Below are 17,123 nucleotides of genomic sequence, written 5' to 3' on the forward strand. Positions count from 1 at the left end.
CCTTCTCTCCCTCCCTCCAAAACGACGACAACATCAGCCTCCTCCACACGAGGATCTCCTCTCTCATTTCCCTTACATAACGAACACTTCCCATCTCCACTTTCCAACTCTCTTTAACGACCAACCTTCTCTCCTTCGCACACGACCTTCTCTTTCCCTCCCCTCCCTTCCTCGTTCTCGCTCCTCCCCCTAGCGCTAGCTTCCATCTCGGTTCTCTGCCATCCTCTCTTTCGGTCTTTTCCAATTTTCTCGAACTTGTTCGCGCTCTCGACTTCTTTTGTAGCCCTAGATCCCTTTCGCTCCCGGCCCTTTCCCCACTTCGTCTTTCTTTCCTTCGTTCTTGGGATTCGTTCCACTCTTCGCTATTTCTTACATCTCATAACACTTATCGGTAATGGTCATGGTAACCTGCTTCTGCACATCCTGGGTCGTGGTTTGGCGAGCGAGGGAGAGTTGGAGGAAAGGGAGAGAGGGGAAGACGACGGCGGCGGCGGAGAGAAGACGCGTCGAGAACGAAGGCTGGCCTGTGCGTCTTTTCGTCTTCGAACCTTCGTGAGTTTCCCTGAATGCCATCAGCAACCAGTGTGGACCTCCTTGTTGTCAACATCGAAGGGCTCTATGCTGGCCTGGACGCGTCGAGGGACGAGGAGATCGAGTCCGATTTTTGTTCAGCTTCTCCTTTCTTTCGTCCTCTCTTTCCTTCTTCGAGTCTGATTTTGGCCCAAACTCACTATAAATATCCACAGTGATACTTGAGAGCTTCTGTAACTTTTCCTGAGCACTACTTTACCACTTCCGAAACGCCATCGGTCGCTGAGTCGCGTCGCATTTCCTTTTCTCCCCCATCCCTCCCCGCTCCTCCTCAACGATTCATTATTCCTCGTCCACTATCCTCAGCTTCTTCGAAGCAGATCTGAAGGTGGCCGTCAATCGAGTCTTCTATCGGACCCAGTTCGTTTGCGTCTTCGATTGAGCCTTTCAGACCTCTTGTCGAAGTCGACCGCGTCGACGCCGTTCTCCTCTCTTCTTCTTCTTCAGTCTCATCATCGTCGGTGTACTCGTGCGTTGGCTCATATTTAGCTTGCATTTACATCTAGATTTCCGTTAAATTCTTCTAAGTCTTCCGTCGAGCGCAAAACGATCTCGCCTGATCAGAATTTCGACGCGTCGTGCTCGAACCATCCGCTCTCTCATCGAGGCGGACGGTTCAGCTCAATGAGCGTCAACAACTTCAGAGCTGTATGATTCCACTTGAATCTGAACTGATCAGATGGGTTCAGTGTTTCCGGTCCCAGAACTGAAACTGTAAGACCGAGTCGAGGAGAACGTCGCTGAACGACTCGAGGCTGGAGACGAAAGCTTTCTCTGCGTCTTTCGACTTCTTAGCTCTCACACAAAAAAAGCAAAGTGCCTGAACTCTTGATCTCAAGCAGTTTTGGCAGCTTGTCGTATCTATCGCGTCGCAGGAGTTCCCACTGCCCAGAACCATCCCTCGCCGGGCGACGGGGTTTCAAAAAGTGCAGGGAGACTAGTCGCGAGAGAAATTTAGCTCGCTTCGTGGTCCTCATCTCGTAACAATTAACCTTCTACTCAAAAGTCAGAAAAAAACAGATCGAGAAGTTTGAGTCCGACAGAAAACACGTCGGCCTTTCGAACCGCCAACCGGCGAGCTTGCATTCAGTCTCCTGTCTTCCCTCAAACCACCACCAGCCCCTCGCCTCTTCCCAAAGGATGTCCTTCCAACCAGACAAGCTGTTCAACCTTCAACACCAGCTCGGATTCTAGTGAGTGAGATCTCTCTAGGGAGTTTGCGAGAGAAGAAAGGGAAGGAAGGAGATCAAGTTGATGAGCTGACCTTTCCTCCGCTCCCTCTTCCCTCCTTCCTTCCTTCTCTCGTTGCGTTGCGTCCTTCTTCAGCGGAGCCTACCACGCCAGTGAGTTCTTCGACTTACTCTAGAGTCTTCTGCAGAGTGCCCTCGAGCTCCTCAGAGCCTCCAACAAGCTCAGCCCTTCCTCCTTCCCTCGAAGCTCACCTCTCCTCTCCTCCCCTCCCACCCCTCCTTTCCCCTCTTCCTACATCCCACCAGACAAAATCAACATCGCCGTCCACATCTTCTTCGTTCCTTTAATCTTCTGGACCGCTCAAGTCTGGCTCACCCAAGCCTTCCCAGCTCCTTCCACCGGCTTCCTCTCTCACTTCACCACTGGCGACTTTGGCCAACAGCTCGGACTCGGGATTCCGCTCAGATTCGAAGCGGGAGGAGGGTTCTGGGTGTGTGCGATCTACGCGGCGTACTATGCTTGTTTGGAGCCTGTTGCTTTGGTCAGTACGAGAAACGGGGAGAGGGAGGAGGTCATGTGTTGAGGGAGAGGAGAGGGGAGATGGACTCGGGTAGGACGGCTAGTAGAGAACTCGTGGAATCTTTTCCTGACCTAGATCCGTCTCTTCTAACCTCTGAAACAGGCCTCCTACATCCCTGTTATGCTCGCACCGATGCTGGTGAGCTCGACTGGAGTTGCGAAACTCGACGGAACGTTCCCTTGGATCTTTGGACTTCATCTCAGCTCGTGGTTCGTTTTTCTGCCTCTTTTCCTCGAGTTTCTATGTTCGAGATCGGAACTGACGATTGTGCGATGGTTCCTCCTTCGGTCTGAACGTTGCAGGGCAGCTCAAATCGCGTCTCATGCCATCGCGGAAGGTCGAGCTCCTGCTTTGCTCGATAACTTGATTGGAGGTTCGCATACACCTCTCTCTCCTTCGAGCGTCGAGCCCTAGCACCCCCTTCTTTCTTCCAAACTTTTACTAACCTTGCTTTCCTTCTTCCCTCTCCTCCTCCACCTCCAAAACCCATCTCTCTCTCTCTCTCACACGCACGCGTCGCCCTCCTCTTCGCCAAACGGGCAGCCCTCGTCCTCGCACCCTTCTTCACCTGGCTCGAGATCCTGTTCCTGACGATCAACTACCGACCGGATCTCAAGAAGAAGATCGAGAACGAGGCGGGGAAACGGATCGTTCAGATGAACAAGGAGAAGAGGGAGAGGGTTGAGGCGAGGAAGATGAAGGGTCAGTGAACGAGATGAACGCGTTGTTGGGACTTTTTTCTTTCTTTCTTTTGAAGAGATTATGTGGATCGATCGAGCTTGTACATTGTTCTGGGTAGGGAAAGGCTGCCGAAGAGGTTCCATTTCTTTTTATGTACTCGAGTTGAAGAGATAAGAAAGCCGCTCCGAACGAGATCGGTTTCGATTCGTGACTCCTCCTTCCCTTCAAACGTCCACTCCCCTCCTTCCCTTCAGAGAATGTTCCGTCTCGCTGCTCGTTCGCTCTCCATACCGAGCCGTTCTCTGCTCAAATCCTCTTCCATCCGATTCGCTTCCTCCGCTCCAGCTCTCGAGGTGCGTCCTTCTCCTTCGCTCCTCGCTCCTCGCTCCTCGCTCCTCCTTCTCAATTCTGACTCCCCTTCTCTCTTCTTCGTTTTCGTTCGACGCTTCGCTTCAGGCCAATCGATCTCACCTCCTTCCCACGCACCCGGATCACCCTCCTCCCGCAGACGTAGTCACCTTCTTGCAGGAGCAGAGCGAGGGGTTGCTGTCGACGTACAACCGCCCTCCGTTGGTGTTCGTTCAAGGGAAGGGGAGCTTCATCTACGATACTCAGGATAGGGAGTACTTGGATTTCTCAGCCGGAATTGCGGTTAATGCTTTGGGACATGCGGATCCAGAGGTGAGTGAGCTTGGGTTTTTGATGATAGAAAGGAGGGGAGGGAAGCAGGAGAAGGAGAGAGGGAGAAGGAGCTCGTCGGACGCTCGTCCGTCTTTTCTTTCTTCTTCTTCAACAACGTCGCTGATCTCTTTGTCTTTATTATCCTTCTTTCTAATAGATCGCTCAACTCCTCTTCGACCAATCCTCCCTCCTGATCCACTCCTCCAACGTCTTCCACAACGCCTGGGCCGGCCCTTGCGCCAACCTCCTCGTCTCCCTCACCAAATCCCACGGAGGTCTCTCCCTCACCCCTTCTTCCACCACGTCCACCTCCACCTCCGCTAAAGTCTTCTTCGCCAACTCGGGAACCGAAGCCAACGAAGGCGCCATGAAGTTTGTTCGAAAGTTCGCAAAGGACACTGCTGCTACTCCTGAAGCAGCGAAGGAGAAGGTCGACATCGTCTGCTTCGAACGAGCGTTCCACGGTCGAACCCTAGGAGCGTTGAGCATCACGCCTAACCCCAAGTATCAGGATCCGTTCGCTCCGTTGCTTCCGGGGGTCAAGGTCGGGAAGATGAACGAGATGGAGGGGATCGAGGAGTTGATCAACGAGAAGACGGCGGGGATTGTGCTCGAGCCGATTCAAGGGGAGGGAGGGGTTTGGGAGGCGGACGTCGAGTGGTTGAAGAAGGTGGTCGGGAGGGCGAGGGAGGTCGGGGCGGTGGTGGTGTTTGATGAGATTCAGGTGAGTCGCTGGGAGGAGGAGACGAGACGAGACGAGACGAAGGGAGCTCGAAACTGATTCCTTTTCTTTGTTCGATTCGTTTCACTTCGTTCCAGTGCGGTCTCTTCCGAACCGGAACCATGTGGGCTCACTCCAAGTACCCCGTAGAGTGCCAGTACGTCTTCTCTTCCCTCCCTTTCCTCCGACTCGTTTTCGTCTCGTCCTGACCCTTTCTTTCGTTTCGTTCCGTTCCGCCGCTTCCCTCAGCCCCGACATCGTCACCATGGCCAAACCTCTCGCCAACGGGATCCCCATCGGAGCCATCCTCGTTCGAGACGAGATCGTCAAGGTCGTTACCGTCGGTTCGTCTCGTTTCCTCACTTGGTTTCGAGACGCGTCTCCGTCGTCCTCATCCGCTCTTCGCTGACTCTCCCTCCCACCCCAGGCTCCCACGGAACCACTTTCGGAGGCAACGTCCTCTGCACCCGACTCGCGCACCACGTCCTCGGTCGTCTCTCGGCCCCGACCTTCCTCTCCTCCCTCAGCACCACCTCCTCCCTTCTTACCACCCTCCTCTCCCGTCTCCCTACGCTCTTCCCCACCCTCATTCCTTCCCCCGTCCGAGGCCGAGGTCTGATCCTCGGGATCCCGTTCTCCCACCCTGACGCGCCAGGGAGGTTCGTCGAGCTCTGCAGGGAGAGGGGGGTGTTGCTGTTGACGGCGGGGACGGATTGCGTGAGGGTGTTGCCGAGTTTGAACGTGAGCGAGGAGGAGTGCAGGAGGGCGGTCGGGGTGATGGAGAGTGTCGGGGTGGTGATGGTCGAGGAGGAGGGGTGGACGAAGGAGGGGAAGGCCGGGAAGAAGGAGTGAGAGGGAAGGGAGATCTAATTAGTTCGAGTGGAACCTGAAGAGAGGAAGGGTGACTTGGTTGAAGATGGGTTTTTTTTATAGAATTCTGCTTGCTTTTTTTCTGGTTTCTGTTCGGTTTCGGCGGCGACGACTCAGGGAAGGAAAGGGTCGTGAATCCGAAACGACGGAAACGAAACGGAACGAAACGCGTCTTGCGTCTCGACTCTCCACCAAACTCACCTGACGAACGCACTCTCCCGAACATGAAAAAGATCACAAAGTTCTTCCTGGTTTCGTCGTCGAGAGAGAGAGAGAGAGAGAGAGAGCGAAGAAAGGCCGCGTCGATCTGATCTCTTCGAAATGGAATCGAAACGCGTCTCGACTCTCGAAGAACTCCAAAAAAACGTCCTACCTCAAGAGATTCAAGTGTTCTTCTCTTTCCATTCCGTCGTTCGAGAGCGAGGAGCGAAAAGCCGTTGATCTACTCTAATCTCAAACGAAAACGAAAATGAAAACGAAACGCGTCTCGCCTCTCACCCTCCCTCCCCTTCCCTCCCCTCCTCCTGGCCTAAAGATTCTCCTCCAACACCCTCCTCACCTCTTTTCTCAACGCCTTCATCATCCCTCCTCCTCCTCCCTCTTCTTCTTCCTTCTCCTCCCGTTCCCTCCTCCTCCTCTCCTTCTCCCTCTCCCGCTCGATCAACACGCCTTCCAACTCCCAAAGCGCCAAAATCTCTTTTCCCTTCTTCTCCTCCTTAACGTTCTTACACCTCCACAAATAAACCTGCACCACCTCCTCGATCGCTCTCTCCTCCTCCCCTTTTCCCCCTTGCTCCTCCCAGACCTCCTCCACCCTCCCAAACAACTCGGAACCCAGCATCTTCCGCACCTCGGGAACCTCTTCCTGCAGCGCCAACGAACCCAAGAACGCCGTCCATATCGTCGGCAAGTAAGCTGGAGGAGGATCCTGTTGAGCGTGGAGGATCGCGTGGACGACGAGGAGGGATTCGTCCGTGGTCGTTGCTAAGGGCAGTAGTGAGGGGAGGAGGGAAGGGTACGAAGGCGTTGAAGGGAGGAAGGAGGGTGGGAGGAGGAGGAGGTGGGTGAGGAGAGGAAGGAGGTGCTGCGTGAAGGAGAGGGAGGAAAGGGAGGAGGAGGAGGAGGAGCTGGAGCTGGAGGCGTGACCAAAGAGGAGGAGAAGAGGGAGGAGGACTTCGGCTTGTTGTCGCCATGGTAACGGAGGATGTTGGAGGTTGGAGGTTGAGGAAGGAGGGTGGAAGAGGTGGTAGAGATCCGAGAGGAGCTCGAGGGTTTCCGGGGAGGCGGACGAGGAGGAAGGCGCGTCGAGGAGTCGAGGGGTCAGGTTCGAGAGACGAACGAACGCTTCGGTGCTGATTTCTTTGGATCTCTTGTAGGAAACGAACAAGGGAGGATCGACGACCTGTTGTTGTTGTTGTTGTTGTTCTCGAACCCAAACCTGAATGGCAGCCACCGAGGCTTTCCATCCCTGTTTCATCCCCTCATCCTCCCCCTCCCCTCTCGTCGCCTTCGCAAACTTCTCCATCCACTCCCCCAACCTCTTCCCCGTGCCCTCCTCCCAATCCAAATACACCCACCTCCCTTTAGCCACCCTCTTCTTTTCGCTCCTATCCTCCTTCCAAAACTCCAACGCTTCGTTAATCAACCCGACCTCCTCCCCATCGAAATCCACTCTGTTCCACTGATGGACCGTCTCGACAAACTCCCTTATCCGTCTCCGTTGAGCAAGCTTCCAAACCAAAGGGACCAGATCCTGCTTAACGTTGATTCCTACGCTCTCGAGGTCGAAGTTAGGAGGACCGCATTTCTTCAAGGAAGCAACGAAGAAGGCGAGCGTGAGGCTGAGGGGTTGACGTTGGGCTTTGATGGGGGGAGGAGGAGAACGGTTCGCTCGAGCGAGAGTGAGCCAGAGGATTTCTGCTCGGAGAGAGTTGGAGGCGAGGGAGGTGGTGGGAGTCGGGAAGGTTTGTTTGTAGAGCGTTTGGAGAGCGTAGAGGTCGTCGTAGGAGGGAGGAGCGGTCAGACGGAGGTGACCACGGGCGAGGGCGAGGAGTTGGTCGGGGGTGGTCGTGGAGGACGAAGACGACGAGGTCGGAGGAGGAGGAAGAGTGGTGGTTGATGGGATGATTGGCGTTGATGTGGACCGATTCTTGAGCGAACTCAGAGGAGGAGGACCCGTCGGAGAGCGAGAGCGAGAGGCGCGAAGGGGAGGAGGAGGACCGGACGATTTGTAGAGCGAAGGAAGAGGCGGCGACGAGGAAGAATCCAGTACGAGAGCGGTGCAAGTGGTGTGTAGAGTTCGAGTGATGGAGGAGGGGCGAAGGAGCGGGAGGGAGGTCGAGCAGCTCGAGCTCAGACGAGTTTGATGCAGGATGGACCTCATTTTTAGGGTTCTTCAAACATACACGAATCAACCAGGTCAGCATCTCGAACAAAATAGCTCACACTAAGGTCTGGAACGAAACTCACAAGCACCGACGAAAGCGTGGACAAGGGAAGGGGAACGAAAGGGTGAGCTCGACTCAGACTTCCCCAAACGAAAAGTCGATCTACAGAACCAAAACACCAGACAGAACCCGAAAAAAAAAGGTACCAGGTCAGTTCGAATCCTTCTACAGTTCAGTTTTCGAGAGAAAGATCGGGAATCAAGCTCACAAGGTGGTAGAAACGACGGGTCGAGCTTGAGGTCGAAGGAAGGGAAGGGGAGGCGAACGGCGAGAGCAGAGGTTTCGTTCGATCTTTTGTAGATCTGTAGGGAGAGAGGAAAGGTACATAGTCAGGTTTAACACTCTTGGATGGACACTCGAAAGTCGTGTGGACTGAGACGTACTTTACTTTGGCTCGGTGGAGGGTCAAACTACGTTGGATGGAAGGGAAGGGTTTGGATCGTCGAGCTCACTTTTCGACTTTCAGGCCCGGTCGTGAAGGACGACGTCTCGACAGATGAGCCGAGACCAGCAAGGGGAAAACCTTCATCATCAACGTCGAAGCTAGAATCCTCCGTCTCTTTTTTCGAGAACGAGCCCGGTCAAAAAGTTTTTCACGCTCGCTCGCTCGAGCTGAGCTGAATCGTCGAAACGCCGTCCCGTTCCTCTCCTGCTCTCTCCCTTCCTTGAACTCTCCCAAAGTAAAATCAAGATCCACCTTCCTAGACCGACGAACCAACTGACTAACTAACTCAAAAAACTCGAAGCACAAAAAGGAAACTATGTAGGGAAAAGGGAGCGTGTGTGTGGTGTGGGTTGTATTTTGGCGTCGTTTCGATCGAATCGCGTCGAAACGACGGTGTGAGGTTGGGTGGGAGCGGGATTACGAGACCCAGAAGGCCAACGCGATGACGAAGTAGAGGGACATGAGCACTGCGAGGATAAGGGGACGAGGGAGGGGAGGTCAGTTGGGCTTTGGGAGGAGAGGAGAGGAGAGGAGAGGAGAGGGAGGCAAAGGGAGGGAGAACGAACTGAGTCCTTCCATCTGTTGGTACGAAGGATAACAAAAGAGAGTGAGGGAAGGTCAGCGGTGAGAAGAGAGGAGGGAACAAAGAAGACGCGTCGATTGCTAACCCAGTTCGTCGACCCGTCCGAAATGAGAGTGTTGACGAGCAAGACGGAAACGAAGAGGGTGATGGTCTCGAAATCGGCGAAGAAGAGCTGTAAAACGACCCGAAAGCAACGCACAGAGGTCAGCTTTCGTCCCCGGATGAAACAAACGGAAAGGGCAAGTCGTAAAACGAACCGTAAGATCCTTGTTCATGGCCCACCCGACCAAGACGAGGAGAGGGATCATTCCAGCGGCGATCTGGATGGAGGATCCGACGGCGATACCCATGGTGAGTTCCATCTTGCCTGTAGACGACGATGAAAATGAAAATAAGGAAGGAAGATCAGCTCGAGCGAGAGGGGAGTTCAGACGCGTCGGGGAAGAAGAGGAACGGACCCTTCATGGCCATCCAGACGGAGGTGACGTGCTCAGCTGTAGCGTCGGAAAAAGGTTCAGAAGTCAGCGTAGATGTTGAAGAACGAAGCAGAGGATAGATAGACGAACCGGCGTTTCCTACGAGAGGCAGCAAGATCAATCCGACGAACGCCTTGGGGACGTTGAATTGCTCGCACGTCTCGTCGATAGATGCGACGAGGAAATCTACAAGAACCAACAAGAAACAGGTCAGCTAACGTCTCTCAATCGTACGAGAAGCAGAGCGAGCCTCACCAGCACAGAAAGCAGTCAACAACGTAACGACGAGGAGCGCAACACCGGACGACCAGAGACCCATCGAAGCCTCCTCCTCCTCCTCCTCGATCTCGTCGGCCATGAAGAGATCCGAGTGGGACTTGAGCTGGAAGTAGAGGTAGGCGAGGTAGACGACGAAGAGGATGATGGCGGTTCCCCTGAGAAGAGAACGACGCGTGGCGTTGTTTGTAAGAGGGAAGGAGAGAAAGAGAGAGCGAGATCAGCCCCCGGCGCTTCACCTTCGAAGGTCTGGAAGAGACTGAATGTGAGGACGAGACGTACCTAGAGAGCAACAAAAGACCCGATCCAGGGTACTTTGAATCATCGAGTCCATCATCTCCGAACAATCCAGCGGCAGCGGTGGAGGCGGGGAGGATTCGACCCTGGGAGGAGTGGAAAGCAGCAGGGATAACCAAGACGATGCACGACAAGGTCATCAAACTCGCCATGCTGGACGAAACGGAAAAAGAAGGGAAGCAGAGAAGGCGTTTAGCGTAAGACAGAGATCGAGCCAAGACTTCAATCGAACGAGGAGGGAGAGCGGAGAGAGAAGGAGGGAGAGAACGCACGTTTGGGCAGCAGTTTGCTTGAACTTGGACTCTGAGAACCTGAGACCTCCAAAGAAGAAGGACATTCCGAGGACGAGGAGGATGTTGGAGAGGATGGATCCCTATACCGAACGAAAGAGGGTGATATCAGCTTTCGAACCAGGGGTTGATCTGGGGCTGAGCTCAACCCTCCTTCCTTCCCCCTCCAGTCCTCCCTCTTCCCTTCCTTCCTCCCTTCTCTTCCCTGAAAGTGAACTCACAAGCATAGAAGTCTGCACAAGCCTAAGCTGATTCTGCTGAAGCGCGACGATTCCTACGATGAGCTCGACAGCGTTTCCGAAGGTAGCGTTCAGGAGACCTCCCAAGGTCTGTCCGAGAGGGATGGCGAGCTGTTCGGTAGCGTCTCCGAGGAGTTTGGCGAGAGGGACGACGGCGATGACTGTGAGGAGTGTGACAGAACGAGGCAGAGGAGATCAGCTTGATAGTTGGATGTGAGGACAGGAAGGGTGCAAAGAAGAGACCGGAAGCGGAGGGGAGGGGAGGGAAGGGAAGACCGAGGGTTCGTCGTTCCTTCTCCCTGCTCTTTTCCAACAAACGGTTACTTAGAACGAAGGAGAGAAGACTCGACTCTGATCACTCACAACTGAAAGTGAACCTCAAAGGAGCGCTAGATGATCACCAAACAAGAAGGGAAACGAAGTCAGCTCAGCTCGACCCGCCTTCTCCTCCTCCCTTCCTCTCCTCCCTCGACGACAAGCTCCCACTCGACTCACCTCCAGTTCAAGTGATGCGCGAGGAACGACAAGGGAACGAAGGCCAGGAGGACGTTCAACCAGCTGTAGAGCAGGTGTTTGGCGGAAGCGAGAGGACCAGGAGATGGTTTCGAGTGGCCATGAGAGCCGTTGAGGAGCGGGGTGGATTCAGCTGAAGAACAACGAAGATTCAAGATCAGTTGGCAGAAAAAAGCAGGAAGGGAGGGAGGAAGGGGACGAACACATCGTCGGAGAAAGAGAAGGGTTTGAGAGAGAGAGTGAGGGTTGGAGAGAGGGAAGGAAGGAGAGGAGGAGGTCGAATCGAAACACAGCAGAACGACGGCCAGCGTCAAACGTCACTTCCTGCGGATACATACCTTCGTTGCCGTTGAATTTTCCTCTATGGTCGACGCGTCTTGGGGGAAGCTGAGAGTAAGGTTTATATACTTCTGACCGCGAGGTAGAAAAACGAAGATTCCTGAGAGGAGCCTAGGCTCCGTACGCGCTTCGACTTTGATGGAGCACGCTGGCTCTTTCTTTCTCGCCATTCTCCTCTCAATCTTGAACAGAGAAGTCGCACCCCCTCTGAAAGATCGTTCTTCGGAGTCAGGAACTTGCTTCTCGTCTCGCAAGAGGCGAGGACCCACCTTCTCATCTACACGACGCGTCGAAGGCTCGTTCCTCTCTCTCTTCCTCGCGAGAGCAAACGAAATACGACGAAAGCTCGAAGAGAGTCATCGATAACGGGCCAACAGAACGGGCTACAAAACTACTGAAGTCTACACAGTGTCCCATCGCATCGAGAGCGGGACGCGTCGTATCGGGAACGAACGATTCCAAACGCCTGATCATGCCAATCTCCCTCTCCTTCAAACGCCACCAGATCGCCGGCCATGCTCGACAGGAAGAAACGAGCTAGCACGCGAGCTGAGGGTGACGGGACAGAAAGAGGGAGAAAGAAAGAACTGGCGTCGGGTGGGGACGAAGAGAAGGAGAAAATGTAAAGGGGGCGACGTCGCCTACAAAGTACCCAATCCCAGCCTTGCCCGATGAAGATGCGGCCGTGGCTGGGTTAGGATCGAAGCAAGGGGTGGAAGAGCCTAAGGCGAGCTCATGCTTGGGCAGACTGAGAAGAGCGAGTGGAAAAGACGAGGAGAGGAAGAAAGATGAAAGCGAACGAGCGACTTCTCCTGCCATCATCCCGCTTCTCAGCCTCGCCTGCGAGAACACGGACGTGGCTGGTCTACAAGTGAAGTCAGGGGGAGGAAGAAGCTGAGCTGAGCTCGTGTTAGGATGGAGGAGGGAGGAAGGACGAGAGGGAAGGAGGGGTGAGAGAGTGGATACGGGCAACTTGAGCAGCAACTCTCCAGGTCTTCGAAGGTGTCTCAAATCCTGACCGCTCCGAAGACGGTCAGGGGCTGAGCATCTTGCGAAACGAGGAGAGAGAACCTGCTGAAGGAAAGGAGAGGGAGATGGAGGGGGAGGAAGGGAGGGAGGGAAAGGAGAGGTCAACTCTTCCCCCTTCGCTCTCGCCTGCTAGCCTCGAGTGCTGAACGAAGTGCACACGCAGCTGAGAGACGGAGAGAAGGAGGAGAGAAGACATGGGCTGTAGACGTTGAGAAGAAAGTCAAGAGGAGGGAGGGAAGGGAAGGGAAAGATGGAAGAGGCCGCTGCGAGCTCGTCCTCCTTCCCTTGACCGGGCGTCGTGCTTGCTCGACCCACTTCGCTTTGGGGGACGAAGCGAGACGAGGAAGAGCGAGAGACAGGAACAGAATTGTCCACGCAGGAGGAAAGATAGAAGAAAGGGAGAGAAGGAGGGAGGGAGGAAGGACTCGCGACGAGGCAGGACGTCGACCTCGACTTCCTTCCCTCCTCCTCTCCTTCCCTCACAAAGCTGCCGTTGGACGAGCTCCTACGTGACTTGGTGGGTGCCGTAGAGGACCTATGGTTCCACTTCTACTGATGGAGTGGTAGTTGGTGAGGTTTTTGTGAAAGTTTGAGGGAGAGAAGTTGTGAGAGAAGCAAGTGTCGAAGGGAAGGAGGAGGGTGCCAGGGCCAGGACCGCGAGAGAGAAGGATTTCTCGCAACAGGGAAAGGAGCTTGAGAGGGTTGGGTAGTGAGGGTCGAGGCGAGTGTGGCTGCTGGTAGGTCAAGGTTTGCGTTCGTGAGTGTCGGGATCTGGGAGAGAAGGAAGGGTTGGGAGTCAAGCTCAACTTTTTTGGGGAGCTCGTCCTCTCCTCCTTTCTCTTCTCTCTCTCTCTCTCTTCTTCTCTCTCAGCAGGACTTTCAAGAAGACCAGTAGTAAAGCAGAAAGCATATCATCGGAACAAGGAAAGAGATGTCCCAACTAAAATCGACCCGCAGAGTCCTCGGCCCCTCTGAAAAGAGCAGTACCGCGACGACAATACGATTCCTAGTGTTGAGTTTAACGGTCTGGTCTACCCAATCGCGGTAGCACCCCCTTATCATCCCAGTGAACCCCAAGAAGGAGCAGGAGGGGGGCGTGACAAAACGCGAGGGATACTTTTTGATGAGGAACAAGAGAAGAGAGGGAAGCGTCGAGTTGAAGTAGGATTTGAGAGGAGGCGGTGAACGGCGTGACCTGGAAGGGTTGTTGTTGGTTTTGGTACTCTGGAACGGAAACATAGGAAGTCTCCGATGTTAAGCTCTATACTAGTGTGAAAATCGACGCGAAAAAATGGAAGGAAAAGGAGTCGGAGGCAGATCTGCGAGCTCCTTCGAGCTCATTGAACTTCGACGCGACCCTCCCCTTCCTGCTTCAAACCACTACCCATCTACGCACCTCACGTCTTCAGCTCTCCTACTACCTCCTTCCCACCCCTCTCCTCTTTCACAAGCAAGCTAGCCGATCATGTCTCTCTGGGTTGACAAGGTTCGTTCAACCTCTCCTCCCTTTGCGAGCTCCACCTCCCTCTCCTTCCTCGAGCTCGCCTACAACTCCTTCGTTCTAAGAAACTGACGCTGACACGTCTTGGATCTCTTCAGTACCGACCTAGGAAGCTGGAAGATCTCAACTATCATCCTGAACTCTCTTCAAGACTCAGGTCTCTGGTAAGTCTTCAGGATCTCCTTCCGCTCCATCTTTCGTTCTCGTTCTCGTTGTCGTTCTCCAAATCACCTCTCTACATCGAAGCGGCTGCATCATCTACAGCTCTCTTACGTCTGTGGAAAGGTCGCTGCTCGTCCCTCTGACTCTACCGCCTCCTCGGAGGACGAGCAGTTGAACGAGGGCGAAGGAAGGGGAAACGAAGCTCACCTCACCTCTCCACTCTTCTCCTCCTTCCTCCCGAAATGCTGACCTCTTTATCCTCGTGTGTCATCGCAGGCCGCCGCTTCCGATTTTCCTCACATGCTCTTCTACGGACCTTCAGGAGCTGGGAAGAAGACGCGAGTGATGTGCACATTGAGGGAGCTCTTTGGGCCGGGAGTCGAGAAGGTCAGTTCCCCTTTCCTGCTTCTCGCGTTTTGTGTCTCGTATGGATGGGGTTGGAGATTGAGTGAGGATGGAGAGGATATGGGCGATGTTTGAGAGGCGAGCTGAAGGGCCAGAATGAGTAGGAGGAGCTGGTGGAGGAAGGCCTGAAAGGGGAGCAAAGGGAGGAGAGAAGGTCGTGTCGACTCTCCTTCGATGAGCTCGTTTCAGGTCGTGATGCTCCTCTCGCGCTAAGCCTCACTCTTTCGAGGGAGTAGGAGACGCCGGAGAAGGTCAGAAATGGGGCGTGCAAAGGTTCAAGCGCATGGGGAGATCAGGCTTCTAGGAAAGGAAGGGAAGGAAACGACGTTGAGCTCGACGTCTCCGCCTCCTTCCCTTCGCGTCGAAGTCGATGAACCTCCTGTTCCTACTCCGATCGTCTCACCCATCGTATTAAAAACACCCTCCGTCGCTTCTATTCCCCGTCTCTGGTCCCTGCTCACTGCCTCGAATCGTCAATCTGAAGCTGACCATCGCCTCTCCTTCCTTCCCTCTTTCCACAGCTCAAAATCGATCAACGAGTCTTCCTCACTCCATCTAAACGAAAACTCGATGTCAACATCGTTCAATCCAACTACCACATCGAACTCACTCCTTCGTGAGTTCACCTGCGCCCCTCTCGTTCAACCTCTCGGTCTCGACGCGTCTCAATCGACTGACCCTTCGACCTTTTCCCTCTCAACAGCGATGTCGGCCAGTACGATCGAATCGTCATCCAGGAGATCCTCAAGGAGATCGCTCAGACTCAGCAGGTCGATCTCAACGCGAAGCAAAAGTTCAAGGGTTCGTTCTTGTCCTCTTTCCTGTCCTCCCCCTCGTCTCGACGCACTCAAGAACTCACACCCTGTTCACTCCTCCCTTGCCCCGTGAACGTTCTTACCTAGTTGTCGTCATCAATTCTGCCGACTCTCTCTCCCGAGACGCTCAAGCCGCCCTTCGACGAACGATGGAGAAATACATGGGGAACCTCCGAATCATCCTCTGCGCCGAATCAACGAGCATGATCATTGGGCCCATCAGGAGTAGATGTCTGTTGATGAGGGTTGGAGCACCGGAGTCGGACCAGGTGAGTCTTCTCTTCTCCTGTTCTCTCTTCGTTCGTTGAGGGAGGGAACGCGTCTCGAGTCGAGTCGAGAAAACTGACTTCGCCTCTTCTTTCCGTTCGCATTCGTCGCAGATGAACACCGTCCTCAAGAGCATCGCCAAGAAGGAACGCTTCCATCTTCCTGCAGAGGTCTCGGAAATGATCGTTTCAGAGTCGAACGGGAACCTGAGGAAGGCGCTCTTGGTGTTCGAAGCTTTGAAGATGCAGTCGTATGTCCCTCTTTCTCGTCTTCCTTTCCTTTCGCTCTACCCTCAATAGCTGACCTTCCTTTTCGCATCCCTGGTTCACCGCTCACTAGTCCCGACCTCAACTCCGACGCTCTCGAAACCGCCAAACCAGATTGGGAGACGTTCTGCTACAAAGTCGCCGATTCGATTCTCGCCCAGCAGGATCCGGAGAGGTTGCTGGAGGTTCGAGGGAGGCTGTACGAGTTGATGAGTCACTGTATCCCTCCCGTGGTGATTCTGAAGGTGAGTCTGGCGTTCTTTTGAAGAGAGGTGGGACGAGAGATGGACGAGGAGGGACGAAGAACAACCACGAACGATACTGACTCCCTCTTTCGCTGTTGTGTTGACTCGACTCAGACTTTGACGGATCGAATGGTGGATAAGGTCGATGAGGAGTTGAAGCCGGAGATCATCCACTGGGCTGCTGAATATGTGAGTTCGACGCCCGTCGGCTTTCTTCCTTTGCTCGTCTCGAACAACCGCTGACCCCTTCGCCTCTCCTTCCCTCACGCAACAGGAACTTCGAATGCGAGCCGGGAACAAGAAAATCTACCATCTCGAGGCTTTGTGAGTCTTGCTCGCTCACAAACCCCTGGCTCTCTTTATCTCGTTCTCTCGTTGTGGAGAAGGCGAACGCTGACCGCTGATCTCTCCTCCTCCTCTTTCTTTCTTTCGATCATCAGCGTTTGCAAAGTCATGTCGCTATACAAGGTTCGTCCTCTCCCCTCTTGCTTTTGCATCACAGCGACAGATCGACGACACTGAGGCTGACTTTCTTCTCTTTCTCTTTTGTCTTTTCACTCTCTACTCTCCACTCAACAGCACTTCCTCCTCGGCTTTGCCTTTGAGTAGACTTCTTGCTTTCGGATCTCTACGCTCGCTTGCTGTTCGCCGCCGTAGCTCTGCTGTCTCGAAGGAGAGGAGGGCAAGGCGTTTCTCTCTTTCACGACCAACAGTTCCTTTTTCACGTACGCTACTTTACGACGATACATCTTTTTCTTGTCTCTGACTGGAACCCGCTTTTCCCAGCTCAGGAACCGAGCATCCCAGGGCTGAGCGGCGGAATGAGACAGAGCGAAGTCTGATCGATCCCTGTCGCGACGCGTCCCGTCCTAGTCTTCCGCTCTTTGCAGCAGCTTTTCGCGCTTCCGTCATCGACTCTTCCGAGCCGGGGCTTCCTGATCTTGAAAGGAAAGTGAACAACGAGCAAATTTCGCCTGCTTCTGGTCAGTCACTGGAGTTTCCTGCCCTATGACGGAGCTCGAAACCGCGGCTCAGCCTCCCTCCGTCTCCCCTTCCGCAAAAGCTCAACCACATCTTTCCTTCACAAGCAAGGTTAGCCATTTTCCGTTATATAGACTCTCGAGACACTTAGCTCTGGATCCTGACCTTTGTTGTGTCCATCCAGGTCGACGGAACCAGCCAGGAAGCAGATCAAGAAAGCGAAAAGGTGAGC

At 54.2% G+C, this 17,123-nt stretch overlaps 5 protein-coding genes across 5 annotated transcripts; 3 read left to right on the plus strand and 2 right to left on the minus strand.

Moving 5' to 3' along the window:
* Positions 1–1,731: 1,731 nt before the first annotated feature.
* Positions 1,732–3,072, plus strand: MPO1 (2-hydroxy-palmitic acid dioxygenase MPO1; the record flags this gene model as incomplete). Its single annotated transcript, XM_076643431.1, has 6 exons — positions 1,732–1,784; positions 1,918–1,934; positions 2,088–2,323; positions 2,465–2,571; positions 2,665–2,735; positions 2,906–3,072. The coding sequence occupies 6 exons, from the start codon at positions 1,732–1,734 to the stop codon at positions 3,070–3,072; spliced, it is 651 nt and encodes a 216-aa protein (XP_076496408.1).
* A 228-nt stretch (positions 3,073–3,300) lies between these two features.
* Positions 3,301–5,297, plus strand: ARG8 (acetylornithine transaminase; the record flags this gene model as incomplete). The annotated part of the gene is made up of 6 exons (XM_076643432.1): positions 3,301–3,396; positions 3,500–3,724; positions 3,882–4,448; positions 4,544–4,602; positions 4,695–4,789; positions 4,873–5,297. The coding sequence occupies 6 exons, from the start codon at positions 3,301–3,303 to the stop codon at positions 5,295–5,297; spliced, it is 1,467 nt and encodes a 488-aa protein (XP_076496409.1).
* A 547-nt stretch (positions 5,298–5,844) lies between these two features.
* On the minus strand, positions 5,845–8,167 carry BDY24DRAFT_441499 (uncharacterized protein; the record flags this gene model as incomplete). Its single annotated transcript, XM_076644620.1, has 3 exons — positions 7,971–8,167; positions 7,785–7,864; positions 5,845–7,708 (listed from the first exon to the last, which is right to left on the minus strand). The coding sequence occupies exon 3, from the start codon at positions 7,696–7,698 to the stop codon at positions 5,845–5,847; it is 1,854 nt and encodes a 617-aa protein (XP_076496410.1). The 5' UTR covers positions 7,699–7,708; positions 7,785–7,864; positions 7,971–8,167.
* A 105-nt stretch (positions 8,168–8,272) lies between these two features.
* Positions 8,273–11,093, minus strand: VCX1 (Vcx1p). Its single transcript, XM_076642828.1, has 13 exons — positions 11,085–11,093; positions 10,864–11,014; positions 10,732–10,757; positions 10,351–10,529; positions 10,112–10,212; positions 9,825–9,992; positions 9,522–9,700; positions 9,357–9,452; positions 9,249–9,284; positions 9,048–9,157; positions 8,876–8,962; positions 8,774–8,786; positions 8,273–8,674 (listed from the first exon to the last, which is right to left on the minus strand). Exons 1-13 carry the CDS (start codon positions 11,086–11,088, stop codon positions 8,625–8,627), a joined length of 1,200 nt encoding a protein of 399 aa, XP_076496411.1. The 5' UTR covers positions 11,089–11,093; the 3' UTR covers positions 8,273–8,624.
* Positions 11,094–13,536: 2,443 nt separating this feature from the next.
* Positions 13,537–16,675, plus strand: RFC5 (replication factor C subunit 5). The gene is made up of 12 exons (XM_076637883.1): positions 13,537–13,735; positions 13,849–13,914; positions 14,189–14,299; positions 14,839–14,933; positions 15,021–15,118; positions 15,220–15,401; positions 15,513–15,649; positions 15,739–15,910; positions 16,025–16,099; positions 16,185–16,234; positions 16,351–16,378; positions 16,490–16,675. The coding sequence occupies exons 1-12, from the start codon at positions 13,715–13,717 to the stop codon at positions 16,517–16,519; spliced, it is 1,065 nt and encodes a 354-aa protein (XP_076496412.1). The 5' UTR covers positions 13,537–13,714; the 3' UTR covers positions 16,520–16,675.
* The last annotated feature ends 448 nt before the right edge of the window (positions 16,676–17,123 follow it).

Source organism: Mrakia frigida, assembly GCF_051309035.1.
Source record: "Mrakia frigida strain ATCC 22029 unplaced genomic scaffold BDY24scaffold_16, whole genome shotgun sequence".
Classification (NCBI taxonomy): domain Eukaryota; kingdom Fungi; phylum Basidiomycota; class Tremellomycetes; order Cystofilobasidiales; family Mrakiaceae; genus Mrakia; species Mrakia frigida.

Bases quoted from the DNA above. Each gene is read 5' to 3' on its own strand.
- RFC5 (XM_076637883.1), top strand. From the start codon at position 13,715: ATGTCTCTCTGGGTTGACAAG. The intron at 15,402-15,512 runs GTGAGTCTTCTC...CATTCGTCGCAG, and splicing joins GAGCACCGGAGTCGGACCAG to ATGAACACCGTCCTCAAGAG. The intron at 15,911-16,024 runs GTGAGTCTGGCG...GACTCGACTCAG, and splicing joins CTCCCGTGGTGATTCTGAAG to ACTTTGACGGATCGAATGGT.
- VCX1 (XM_076642828.1), bottom strand. The intron at 9,993-10,111 runs GTGCGTTCTCTC...CGTTTCGTCCAG, and splicing joins AAGCAAACTGCTGCCCAAAC to CATGGCGAGTTTGATGACCT. The intron at 8,963-9,047 runs GTTCGTTTTACG...GTCGTTTTACAG, and splicing joins CCATGAACAAGGATCTTACG to CTCTTCTTCGCCGATTTCGA.